Genomic DNA, 13499 nt, shown 5'->3' with positions numbered 1-13499 from the left:
ACACTGAAAATGTTTCAACGTGTAGATCTCCTCTTCATATGCTTTTCATTCGTCTAAGTTAAATCAAAGACCGTATTAGATTTTAAGAAAGCTTTAACTAAGTACCTTTCCAGAGGTAAAGTTAACATCATATGGGTACCATGTCATTCGGAAGTAGTTGGCAACGAAAGGGCGAATGCAGTAAATTTAAGGGGTAATAAATGCAAATGACCGGATGCTCCTTATCTTGATTTGTTCAACTCTTCTAACAGTTTCTCCTTTTGTCTGAAAACCTTCTCTTTTCACTTAAAGATAACAGCTTATTGGATTACTGGGATCCAAATATTGTCAAAACAACATTAAGAAACTTATTAATTGCTCACTTTCTGAGATAATTTCAAGAAGTGATATTCTATAAAACATAACACAACTAAATTCATAAATAAAAAAACAACAATTAATATATTCAAATTTATAAAATTTGTCGTCGCTTATTATTTAATTTTAATTATTTAGAAATATAATTAACAAAAATTAAATCTTAACTTAATTTACCAAATGAAGTTAACAATAGTAATGTTTGACATCTAATCTCAAATTAAAAGGTTTAATATATCGAAAATTTAGTAGAATTAGTCGTTAAGAAATAATTTCAAATAACTTAAATATTAATGATTTCGTTTTTTTTTTTCATTCAATTTCATTCGATTTAAACTTGAACCTTATTTTGGTCTTCTTCGATAGTGTTATTGGATTTGATTTCTTTTGGTTCGGGAGTTTTAAAAAAGTATTTATAAATAATACTGGTGATGATGGCGGATGATAAGGGAGATACCCAATATAGCCATTGGTAATCGAAATTGGACATTAAAAGAGCTGGAGCAAAGGAGCGAGCAGGATTCATACTACCACCGCTTAAGCGACTCTGAAAGATATATAAGAAAATGCATAATTTATTTTAAATGAAATTGCAAAATTTATTGCAAATTATAGACAAGATTTAATCGTTCGATGGTCCTCTTAAAATTAGCCTAATATCTTATCTAGTTTATGTGTGGATTGAAACTATCTAATCATTTTTTAGTTAATCTATTATGAAAGGGATAATCGTGCTATTAACAAGAGCCACTTAAGTTTTATAATTTTAACTAGTACTTGTGTTCGATCCGCAAACATGTGCAAATACTTAACATAAATGTTCAGACCATAAAAATATCTGATTTCCTACATCTTTGTTTAATTACGTGAAGTGTTTTTAAGAAAAAATATGAAAAAATCTAAATTTATCGCCATAATTTGGAATGTATATCCAGGAAATACCATCCTATTTTATCGATTTGTTTGGGTATCTAGAGCGTTTCTGTTCCCTATACTCACAGGGAGCCACAGAAGGAATTATCGGGTTCTCCTAAACAAATCATTAGCTTTGTTAGTTAGTGACACATCTAACAGGTAGTCTAGGTCATGAAAGAGGCGTGTACCAGGTAATCCCAGAAGCTAAATGTAATTTTCCGGAATGATCCCATTTATTAGATCTTTGGTAGTGAGAATACATTTGAGAGAGGTGCAATACACACGTAAATGTTAACGGTCAATTTTTTGAGATTTAGTTCTCAAATATGTATTCTATAAATAGGTATTCCGGTGGAAGCCATACTCCTTGACATAAATTTCCAACAAAGACTCCTAAAACTTTTATAGTTAGTATAAAGATCGCTTCTTTCCGAAGAATATTGTTGGGAAAAGAGACCTCTCTTAAATCTAAAGATGATCTGTTACTATATAATCCGTCAACTAACTTAAATTTGGTCTATGCTGATAAACTTATACAGCTCAACAGCGTCGGTATTAAAGATCCCAGAAAACCTGTTTATATTAAAGTAACAAAAAACTTACCGCTGAGAAAACCAATGAACCCAAAGTGAAACCAACACGTATGGGTAAAGCATCATGTCTGCCAGCATTACTTGAATCCCATAACGAGCATACGACCACAGTCAACATACTCGAGATAACAAATTCCACCACAAACACCTGCAATGTCGTGAGTTCCGGATTGGGTAAAGTTAGGCAAAAATTTTCGGGCATGGGTGGTGAAACAGCCTTTAAAATACCAAAACCTACTGTACCACCCAAAACTTGACCCAAAACATAGACCACCAACATGGGAAAACTTATGACACCATTAATAAAAGCCGCCACAGTAACAGTAGGATTGACATGACCACCCGATACATGACCAAAACATTGAACTACTATCATTACAATGAGAGCAATATTAATGCTAATTTGAAAATTTGTATTCGGAAATATCGTTGATTCCCAGGCACCCATACAGGCGGCGAACATTAAAAATCCCGTCGCAATAAATTCCGAAAAGAATAGTTTAATTAAAAGTCTTACGGACATTTTGGGGGGCTTGTTTTATTTTTTTCTTTGTCACTTAATTAAAAATAATTATTAAAATTATTTTCCGATTTTATTTCCGATTTAAGAGCTCCCCAACTCACGACGTCTATTCACACCAGTAAATACTTTTCTACTCTACTTTTAATGCTTGAATTAATATAATTTTATTAAATATTTTTTTTGGAATTCAAATAATAAATAATAATAATTTTTGTTTAATGTACTATGTAGTGCTTCATAATTATTTTAATAATGGGAAGGTAACCTAATCAATAAAGTTTAGATATTACTGCAGTTATGCCCAAGTAAAGGAGAAGTGTTAGAGCAGTACATGCGCCAACTCCTTTGCAAAATATTGGCGGAAAACTGTATTTTTGAGGAGTGGAACCTCAGTGCTATCTCTTTCTATATAGAAGACCCTACTATTTGTATCAACCACTGCCTACAAAATACTTCAAAGTTTAATGTAAGACGCCGCCTGTTGCTTTAATATACTGACAATATTGACATCATTGGTCGCAACATTCGAAGAGTAAGTGAAGCCTTTGAAAAATTATAAAAACATACAAAGAACATGGACCCAAAGGTAAACGAGGACAAGACGAAGTATCGAAATGCAAAAGCTTACCATAGCAAGATCTGGACAAGCACATATATTCTATTAAAGTATTAAGATTAACAACTTGACAATAGTTTATAGAAATCACTTACCTTAGAATACTTTCCCCCGTCCAAAACTGATCAAATCAGTTCATTTTTTCAAAGCGCCTGTATTAAATCTGAAGTACCTATTGATTATTCCAATGGTGGCATTATCTAAATCTTTATCATTTCTTTAAAAATCACTATAGAAACTAATAGTCATATACCTACGATCACTTACTACTCGCACATACCAGTTTAATAGCAAGATACCCAATTACAGCCAAGTTATTTAAAATATTCTATATAATAGATAGTACCTAAAATTGTCGCAACGAAAACTCAATGAATTCTCTAGCACGAACTATATAGTATGACGCAAAAACATATGTATTTGAAGAGAAAAAACACCCTGAAAAAAGTAACGATAATAAAATACTAGATGCTTTGAAATAGCTAAGTACTTCAATACGTCGTATTAACAATCGAGATTAACTTAAATACGTTATATAGTTAATCAAAATACTAGAGTTAGGACAAGTATATGGGTCTTAACGCCTTAGAATGACGATTACAAAAACTATTGCTTAGCTGAAGTTTTAGAATAGATTAAAATGATGTTTACTAAAAATTTAATATATAATCTGTGAAATCAAAATATTTTAAGAACTAAATATAGTTCATTGAAATCTGTTCTGTCTGCATGTAACTGACTGGGACGTAATAATTAAATAACATATGCATTAGGTGATTATTAATTGAGAAACTATATATATATATATATAATAATTTGGAACCTTGTTACAATATATAATTGATTTTTATCAACATAATCTTTGTGAGAAGGTCATTCAGTTCATAATATAAAACTACTTTATTAGTTTAGTTTGTTTCCAAATCTTGGTGAGAAGGTCATTCAGTTCATAATATAAAACTACTTTATTAGTTTAGTTTGTTTCCAAATGTCTATGTAGCTCTCTATATTTTTGTTTGACATATATTTTCTGAAGACCTGAGATGTCTTAAGCATCCAACTTTTCAAATAATTCTACTATTCCATGCGTTCGAGAAGTTTCCTATAAATGAAATCGGTCCATAAATAACCGATAGATTACAGGATAGTTTAACAAAACATTTTATACCCCACACCACTTTAGTGGGGAGGGTATGTTGGGTTTGTGCTGATGTTTCTAACGCACAATAATACTGGTCCTCTATCCACCTTAAAGTATACCAATTGGCTCAGAATCATTTTCTTAGTCGATTTAGCGATGTCCGTCCGTCTCCATGTAAATCTTGTAATCAAACTACAGGTCGCAATTTTAAAGATAATTCAATTAAATTTGGTGCATGATATTCTATTGTCAGGAAGCCTATTGAAAATGGTTAAGATCGGTCCATTATTTTCCTAGCCCCCATATAACTGTATCCCCAAATAGGGCTTGTAAACCTTGTAATCAAACTACAGGTCGCAATTTTGGAGATAAGTCAATGAAATTTGGCGCAAGATCTTTTATGGTGCCGTAGACGAAGTCTATTGATAATAGTTAATATCGGTTCATTATTTCACCTAGGCCCCAAGTTCCAAGTTCTATACTAGCCTCATTTGACCCTATAAAAAGCCCCCACCAAAATTTTACTTATATCCACAGTTTTATTAAAAAACAAGTAAGAGTGCTATATTCGGCTGTGCCGAATCTTATATACCCTTCACCATAGTGTATTTTAAACATAATTGATCTTACAGTCTAGTTAATAAAAACAAAAATTTGAGTCGATTTAAGCCGAATGTTTCGGAGGCGGCTCAAGCAACTAAATATAGTTCGGCGGCGGCTAAGCTCCGACTCGAAGCCAGTCGACTTCGACCTCTGATTCATTGCTGGTAAACATTGACGAGACGTAGATTTTGTTTTTGTTTATCGTAAAAAAAATTGTTTTAAAAAGCACTTGGAAAAAATTTGTGTTAGTTTTAAATTTCAAACTTACATTATTCGCATAAAAATTATTGTACAATAACTCACAATCTACTCTCATATAATTGAAAACGTTTTAAATACTTTTTTCTATTCATCAAAAAATATATTTGCAAAACAAAAGGGAAAATTATTTTATTTTAACAAAAAATGCAAATCATATTTTTTTGCTGTGTATACTTTGTATGTTTGAATTCCAAACATACAAAAAAATACACAGCTGAATAAAACCAAATACATCTACACACACACGTGTACATCTTTTTCTATGTACAGTGTTTTTTGTTGCTTTTTTAACAATTTTTTGATGAAATTTTCAGAGGTTGTCTCGGATTTTTGCTCATATCTCCGTTATTTACCGACCGATTTTGCTGATTTTAAATAGCGATCTTCTCGAAAGCATGTCTAATAGAATTATTGAAGATTCAGACATCGCCGATATCTGGGGTCCTCTAAAAACTGATTTCAACAGACAGACAGACAGACAGACAGACAGACAGACAGACAGACAGACGGACATGGCTTAATCACCTCCGCTATCTATAAGGATCAAGAATATATATACTTTATAGAGTCAGAAAATTATATTATAGAAATTACAAACGGAATGACAAACATATATATACCCTTCTCACGAAAGTGAAGGGTATAATAATTGGCTTAAGTATATCTGAGGCAAGGTACAATTCAACTTAAATGCTTTATTATGAAAACTAAGTCACATTATATTCGTATACAGGTGTAGGGTATTATATGGTCGGCCTCGCCCGACTATAACTTCTTACTATGTCCAATTATGGACCGATTCAGAAAATTTTTTTCTGAATGAATTCTATTGACATAGTATTGTAATATGTAAAATTTTGTGAAGCTATCGATATTGTGACGGAAGTTATTAACAAAATTCCCATTTTCTGGGAATATGTACTTTTGTATGGGAGGTATATGAAATTGTGAACCGATTCTGGCATTTTTCAGCAGGGATCAAGCTCTTGTACAGAAACAAATTTATGGTGATTTTTACGGAATTATATTGCATAGTTTTCGAGAAAATTACATCGGAATGCGTAAAAAATGATAATTGGTTGTTTTAAATGATGTTTCATAACTTTTCCCGATGTGAAGCGATTTTGCTTATAATAGTGATATAGGGAATATTTTCGGTGAATTTTGGCTAACTTTCTTTGCTTAGTATAAAGGTGAGCGTGATTTAGACAGACAGATGGACATGGGTAAATAGACTCAGAGTTTGATAAGGACCCAGAATATATATACTTTGTTGGGTCGCAGATAAAAATGTATTGGTGTTACACACTCTATCACCACTAATGCTGGTGCAGGGTAAAAAAGTAAAGAAATTCACTTTTAGGTTTACTCTTTAAGATTTAATATTTATCATTATTAGTATTCTTTACAAAAATTTTAGAATATTTTACTTTGGAGTTAATCGACTGATATGATTAACAATAAATATGAATATTATAAATGTAATTAATTTTTTTCTATCTATATAAACTTTAATTTTCAAAAATCATTGTTTTTTGCTTAAATATTTAAAAACTATTCTTGTACATCACGCCAAAATACCAGCTTATATAAATATGAACTGACAACAGCAGCACCTAAAGGACCAATCCAATAAACTCCCTGATATTTGAAATTGTTATTCCACAAAGCTGGGGCCAAAGAACGAGCCGGATTCATGCTAGCGCCAGTAAAATTGCCCTGTAAGTAAAGAAATGTAAAAGTAAATCAATAAATTTGTTGTTTTTAATTATTTTAACTATTTAGTTAAATGAAGATATATATCTAGTTATATCACAGCAGTTCGACAAAGACTTGGCTCCAGAACATTTTTCATCAAGAACTTGTAAACGAAAGTGAAAACATTGAAGTCGAAGTACTTTATGTGAACGCCTGCCCAAACCACATATTTCACGGTGGTCTAACTGGTATCAATTTAGGTATCTACACACAGGTTACAATTTACGTATATTGATGTGCGGTCTATTATACGTGCACTTTGCTCAAGTACTCAAGCTATCTAATTTTTTGCCATAATGGCCCCGATGGGGAAAGACAAGTGTCATGAGCAAGTTCAATCTACAACTTAGATGGCTCTGTTGATTCGGCAACAGCACCTAGAGGAACGTATTTGGTAGCAATTGGTACTTAATTTCAGTGGTCACAAAGACCCAATATGATTGGTTGAGCATGTTTTAGAGTAAAGTCCAATGCACTCAGGTATGTAGGTTAATCGCTGATAAATTAAAGAAAGGGCAGTGATGAGCTTGCACCCCAACTCCGTCCCTTCTTGCTAAGCCATAATTAAGCACACCATCACTCCATCCGTCAAATCAATCAATTCCTCCGCTCTATCGAATCAGAAACTACTTCATCCACTTTATTAAATCAGAGTAGACCTCAGAAAGCACTAGAAAGACATAACCTCGTAAACCCAATATTTGCATTATCAGCTCAAATCCAACATTTTATTAATCCACAGTCATGCTCCGTAATTTGTACCGCTCGTAGCATCAAGGAAGAATAACAGAAATTTGTCGTGACAATTATATTTCACCATATATCAGTCCTTCACCAAATACACTCTTTCCTCAAATATGGGTTGTAACCACAGCCACTGCGATGATTCCAAAGGAACTTTAACCAACTGACCCGCTAAGACATAGTCATGTTGGCAACTGATCACCCGTAGTACCAGATTATATGGTGCTCTGGTTAGACCACTCAAATCATCCAAGGTCTAGCCAGAGATTGAAATGTAAGCATCAGTTTATAGTCCCGGCAGATTAGAGGAATTGGTAGCACCACATCATCCCTGGATTGCAATACACCAAGATGGGATATGGCCAGGGTGCCGAGAGTGAAGACAGTCGTCACTTTAGAGTCTGTTCTGTACAGTTAGAGTAATAATAGAGCCACTTTAGTATCATTATAAATATTCAAGCAAAAAAGGGCGGACAAAAAATAGAGGGCCTGGTACCTCCCACATGTATTAAAGACAAAAAATCGTATAAATGAAAAACTATTAGAACTAGAATTTTAAAATTTTTAAATTCATTTCAATTTTTGGAAATAAAATGGATGGACTAACAATACCTCCTTCCAGATGGATATTTTTATATAAACTAGAAAAAATGATGGACCTATTATTGTTATAACAATTCGAATCTTACTGATAGTTCTTTTCTGTGGAAAAACAACTTTCGGCTGCTACATCTGTTTCTGAGTTGACTTGGAGCGTTCCGTAGAAAATATCTAACATACATAGCTAGACCGTCATGGAATCTAGAAAGAACACAATTACAGCACTTGCCGCAGATACATTGATATACTTTCGATGTATTTTTTATACTCTATGTGAAACACGTAGTGCCGATTTGAAATTTTCGAAAATTGTATTTAAATTATAACCCTAATATACATATTCTAAAAAACGTTTTGAAAGCTTCCCGACTTTGTTTCGTTATCACTTGTAGTATAATAGTTAATTAATATAAATCACATTAAAATAAATTTCAAATTACTTACAGCAGTACAAGCCAAACAAATAATGGCGAAACCGAATTTGATTGGTATAGTTTTACCATATTCGGCATTTCTGGGATCCCAAAAACTGCAGGCAAAGAATACCAAAGTAGCGGTGATAATAAATTCAATAGCAACAGCCTGCATATAACCCAATTCCGGATGTGGCAATGTTAGACAGAAACCATCATTGTTCTGTCCAGTGGGAAGAAAAGAGCTTGGAATTAGAAACATAAGAAGGGCATAACCCGTATAGCAACCCAACAATTGAGCACAAACATAGCGGACGGACAAAAGCGGACTAATTAGATTCATAACATAAGCAGCCAATGTAATGGCTGGACTTAAATGAGCACCCGATACACAACCCAAACTTTGGACTATAAGCATAACGGTAAAACCGATATTTAAGGCAATTTTAAATAAACTGTTTTCATTTCCGGCACAACCCAAACAGCCTAGGAATACTAGAATAGTAGTACCCACAAATTCCGCTAATAAACGTGACACTATATCGTAAGTTGACGATTTCATGATTTTTTCTTTTGATTTTTTAAAATTTATTTTTTTTTATTATTTAGCAGAATATGTCTTTAACTCTATGCTTAATTTCTGACTAAAATTAATTTTTAGAATTTGTTAAGATATAGCTTAATGTGAATATTTGAGTTTTAGTATACCTATGATTTATGTGGTCCATGAAAGTGATATGAAAAGTAAATAAGTATGCTGCGAATAGTTAGGTCGAAATGTATACACCTTTCAACTGTTATTGGCAGCAATATTTTCAGCAAAATTAATCACAGCTTAATAACTGAGGACGTATGATCATGTAATATTTATAAATTGTGTGTAATATTTATAAAAGTGTCATGGCTGGAATCCATTATAAAATATCGTTTTTTAAAACCGAAACATCTTAACACTACAAACTCAAGAACTTATTCGAAATAACTAAAGTTAATGATGTAGAGTATTATAATAATGAATTAGATAATTCATATCTCTGAGATTTTCTTCCCCTTGTAGATTATTATTACTTCTTATCTTTATCTTTACAGTAGTTGGTTTTATGGATTATGATTACGTCTAGTAATTAAAATACATTTAACCCATTAATGAAAATTAGATATATATAACAATTTATGTCATCATATAGTTATAGAATTTAAAATTTTGAACCTATTTTTTAAAAGGCTTGACGATTCTTCATTTAAGAAAAATTATAGGTAAGCATTAACTTCAAAATAATATTCCCAATTTACTAGATAAAAATTGCCCAGCAAAAATAAAACGGAGTACTTCGAAAAGAATAATATTTATCACCACTTTAATAGTATTACTAAAAGAATTTTTTATCTTCTGTGAAAGTGTTTTTTATTGACTTCCAAAGAAGTTGTAATCTAATACTACAATTTCGCTTAATAACTTCCAAAAATAAAAAAAAAATACTTTCCGAGAATGACTTCAGTGGTAATGAATTTGGAATGAAATAAAAAGGACTTCCCTCCTATGACAAGCCTATGTGAAAATCATAACTTCTTCAGGTCTTTGTCAGTACTTTTATTTCTTTTTCGCTTCTTTGGAAGTCCTTTTTTTTTTGCTGGAAAAAATACATTTTTCCTTTTTCCAAAATACTTAAATTTCACATTGCAGGTACGGCAACATGGTATGGCGTTATCCAATTTGAACAATAACAAGTAGGAGTTCTATATTCAGCTGTGCCGAATCTTATATACCCTTCAAAACAAATCTGTATTATTGAAGAAATTGTAAGAAGTTGTCAAGGGTTTCGTTATTTTTAAACAGATTTCAACATACTCACAAACAAAAAACACCCCCATCCCACCGCTGCCAGTACCACTAGGCTGCCGGGACAATAAACTGGTAATATCACTTCACTCCTCGGCTAGTCCTTGGTATAATTTGACATGGGGTCTAATCAGAAAACAACACTATCGGGTAGCCAGTTGCCCGAAGGACTCAGTCCTTGCTGATAAGTTGGTTAAGGCTTCTTCGAAATCCACGTAGTGGCTGTGGTTTAAACGCGAATTTGGGTTTAAACCACGGCCACTACGTGGATTTCGAAGAAGCCTTAACCAATGTATGTGGTATGACCAGTGTATGTGGCGGTTAAAGGACTGATGTAAAGTAAAGCCAATATTTCGGGAAAAGTTTGGTACTATTGCCGAAGACAACATATACCCCACAGAGGAGTGACTGTTGGATGTTTTTGCATCTCGGAAGTTAAGCAACGAGGCAGCAATGGTCAGAGATTATATAGCTGGAGCAAAGTGCACGCATAAGGGACCGGACATCCATATACGTAAATTGCAAGCTCCGTGTAAGATACACAAAGGATCAATGTGAAGTTGTTATTTTTTCTTATCCAATGGATGAAAAAGACCACCAAGAGATAGGCCGTCATTGCAGGTGTTCACGTAAAGCACTTCGACTTTAATACACACAGACAAACAAAAAGAAGTGCTACCAAGACTTGGTCGGAAAAGCAAACTACATAATCTTAACCATGTGTACCATTAGGGTAACACCTAGCCACCGACCTTTCAGGTTACTAGCTACATTAATATGTGCTGGTCCTACAAGGAAGTCAATCGTTACCCTATATATTACCAGTGATTGCAAACCCGTGACAAGGAGGTGCTACCAAAAACTGGGGATAGAACCAGAAAACAATATAATCTGATACCAATGGAACTGGTAGTCCGCAGAGCAGAGTTTCGAACTCTTTGTTGTCCTGGCTATTGAAGTGGTAATTCTGAATAAGCAATTGTCAGATTTTTGATATTCTTGATTTTTGTATTCCTGCTGCTATAATTTCTCAAATATTTACTTGATATGGGAGGTTCCACGCCCACCATTGTATGGCCACCCACTTTTTGTAAACATAAGTCCAAATGTAAATGTTTTCCCTAAAAAATTTAAAAATTCTAACTTTTTTTCTCAGAAACACTAATATTTGGTTTTACAGTGTATGGGCGTGCCACATTCCGCCCACTTTAAATTCTAAAAGACTAAAGCTTGGATTACTAAAAGGACTTCATAATTTAGAATTTATGGGAAATATATTACAATTTTCAACTCTAAAAACTTACCGCTGTTAATCCTAAACAAACGACGGCCAAACAAAACTTCAACGGCAATGACTCACGATATTTTTCATTACGAGGATCCCAAATACTGCAGGCAAACAATATCAATGTTGAAGTTATAATAAATTCCACAGCCAATGACTGTACAAAGCTAAATTCCGAATGTGGTATTGTAAGACAAAAACCATTATTCTCACTATTGAGCGGTAGAAAAGATTTCGGTACTAAATACATTAAGAGAGTATAACCCGCATAACTGCCCAACAATTGAGCACAAACATAGGCCAAAGACAAGCGCCAATTTATTATGTCCATAATATAAGCACCCAATGTAATGACCGGATTTAGATGAGCACCCGATACACAACCAAAACATTGGATTATCAGCATAACAGCAAAACCAAAATTTAATGCAATTTGAAGAAGACTATTATTAAGACCAGTGCAGCCCATGCAACCCAAAAAGAGTAACATGGCGGTACCGATAAATTCACCCAACACACAGGATATTGTATTGAAAGTTGATGATTTCATTTTATATTTGAAATTATGAAACAATTAATTATAAACTTAAAGAACGTATTTAATCTAGCATTGTGTAAGCTGTACGATCACTTATAGACTAAAGTAGATAATTTCTGTTTTGTTATTTAGAAGTGGATGTAATTTGCATTGCACTGAAAATTGCATGGTTCGAATTCATGATTATATTTTATAACTTTGTTCAATTTTTTTTATCTACTAATCAAGTACATAATACGATAAACCAATTACACCCCTATTTTTATAGGCTCCTAATAAAAAACAATTCGTATCACGTTCTGTAGCTTCTCATAACACATTTTAAGTTATTTCTCTAATCTATGTTCGTATTACATCTATTTTAACAAATCTTAAAATTTTATTTTTGCAAACGACTGTTTTATAAGTAACAAGTTAGAAATTATAGTTGGGCGAGGCCGATTTACTTTTCATAATAAAGCATTTAAGTTGAATTGTACCTTGCCTCAGATATACTTGAGGTATTTATTGTTGAATAAAATTGTGGACATTTAGGTCAAAATTTGAAGAGAGCTTTTTTATAGGGTCAAATGAGGCCCTACAATTAAACGAATCATGAGGGTCATCGAGACTAGTATAGAACCTGATTTTGCCGCTTTTTATCGAGATACGAGTATATTAAACATAATTGTGAACTTGAAAGCCCTATTCGGCAGGTTCAGTTCCATGGGGGCTATGTGAAATAATTAACCGATCTTAACCATATTCAATAGGCTTCGTATTTGGGACAATAGAATTCCATGTACCGAATTTCATTGAATTATCTTCAAAATTGCAAACTGTAGTTTGATTACAAAGTTTACATGGACGGACAGACAGACAGACGTACAGACATAAATCACCTAAGAAAATCATTTTAAGCTGCTTGATATACTTTAAAGTGGGTATGGGACCAACATTATCGTGTGTTACAAACATCAGTTCAAATCTAATATACCCTCCCCACTAAAAAGTAAAATATTTAAAATATTAATAGATAACAAACTACAACTGAAAGTATTTATATATTTTTTAAACACTATATTAAACGTATTAACAATGATAAAATTATTTCATTTCCATTTATTTAAAAAAAATACTTTTTATATTTTTTTACCACTGTGCACACGATCGATTTCTATCACCTCAACATATACAATATACAAACAATGACTTTCAAGCATCAAAATAAATACCAGCCTAATTGTTTCGATTAACTAACTCATTATTCAAAATGTACAATTTTATAGCAAAATTAGAAATATTATGTCATAAATGGGAAATGATACAAATT

General features: G+C 32.8%; 3 protein-coding genes and 1 long non-coding RNA gene across 4 annotated transcripts; 1 reads left to right on the top strand and 3 right to left on the bottom strand.

The window, feature by feature from the left end:
* Positions 1–436: 436 nt before the first annotated feature.
* LOC111689101 (aquaporin AQPAe.a-like) lies at positions 437–2519 on the bottom strand. The gene is made up of 2 exons (XM_023451608.2): positions 1876–2519; positions 437–904 (listed from the first exon to the last, which is right to left on the bottom strand). The coding sequence occupies exons 1-2, from the start codon at positions 2386–2388 to the stop codon at positions 689–691; spliced, it is 729 nt and encodes a 242-aa protein (XP_023307376.2). The 5' UTR covers positions 2389–2519; the 3' UTR covers positions 437–688.
* A 3847-nt stretch (positions 2520–6366) lies between these two features.
* Positions 6367–9493, bottom strand: LOC111689100 (aquaporin AQPcic-like). Its single transcript, XM_023451607.2, has 2 exons — positions 8556–9493; positions 6367–6728 (listed from the first exon to the last, which is right to left on the bottom strand). Exons 1-2 carry the CDS (start codon positions 9084–9086, stop codon positions 6564–6566), a joined length of 696 nt encoding a protein of 231 aa, XP_023307375.2. The 5' UTR covers positions 9087–9493; the 3' UTR covers positions 6367–6563.
* LOC124419824 lies at positions 7181–10895 on the top strand. Its single transcript, XR_006940833.1, has 3 exons — positions 7181–7247; positions 8558–9068; positions 10209–10895. It is a non-coding gene; the product is annotated as an uncharacterized LOC124419824 (long non-coding RNA).
* LOC124418470 (aquaporin-2-like) lies at positions 7181–12289 on the bottom strand. Its single transcript, XM_046950585.1, has 2 exons — positions 11669–12289; positions 7181–7917 (listed from the first exon to the last, which is right to left on the bottom strand). Exons 1-2 carry the CDS (start codon positions 12197–12199, stop codon positions 7906–7908), a joined length of 543 nt encoding a protein of 180 aa, XP_046806541.1. The 5' UTR covers positions 12200–12289; the 3' UTR covers positions 7181–7905.
* Between the last annotated feature and the right edge of the window lie 1210 nt (positions 12290–13499).

This window comes from Lucilia cuprina, chromosome 4 (assembly GCF_022045245.1).
Source record: "Lucilia cuprina isolate Lc7/37 chromosome 4, ASM2204524v1, whole genome shotgun sequence".
Lineage (NCBI taxonomy): Eukaryota > Metazoa > Arthropoda > Insecta > Diptera > Calliphoridae > Lucilia > Lucilia cuprina.
The sequence above is the reverse complement of the archived record's forward strand: the minus strand, read 5'-3'. Positions and strand labels throughout refer to the sequence as shown.

Bases quoted from the DNA above. Each gene is read 5' to 3' on its own strand.
- LOC111689101 (XM_023451608.2), bottom strand. From the start codon at position 2,388: ATGTCCGTAAGACTTTTAATTAAACTATTCTTTTCGGAATTTATTGCG. The intron at 905-1,875 runs GTAAGTTTTTTG...TATATCTTTCAG, and splicing joins GTTCATTGGTTTTCTCAGCG to AGTCGCTTAAGCGGTGGTAG.
- LOC111689100 (XM_023451607.2), bottom strand. From the start codon at position 9,086: ATGAAATCGTCAACTTACGATATAGTGTCACGTTTATTAGCGGAATTT. The intron at 6,729-8,555 runs GTAAGTAATTTG...CTTTACTTACAG, and splicing joins TTTGTTTGGCTTGTACTGCT to GGCAATTTTACTGGCGCTAG.
- LOC124418470 (XM_046950585.1), bottom strand. From the start codon at position 12,199: ATGAAATCATCAACTTTCAATACAATATCCTGTGTGTTGGGTGAATTT.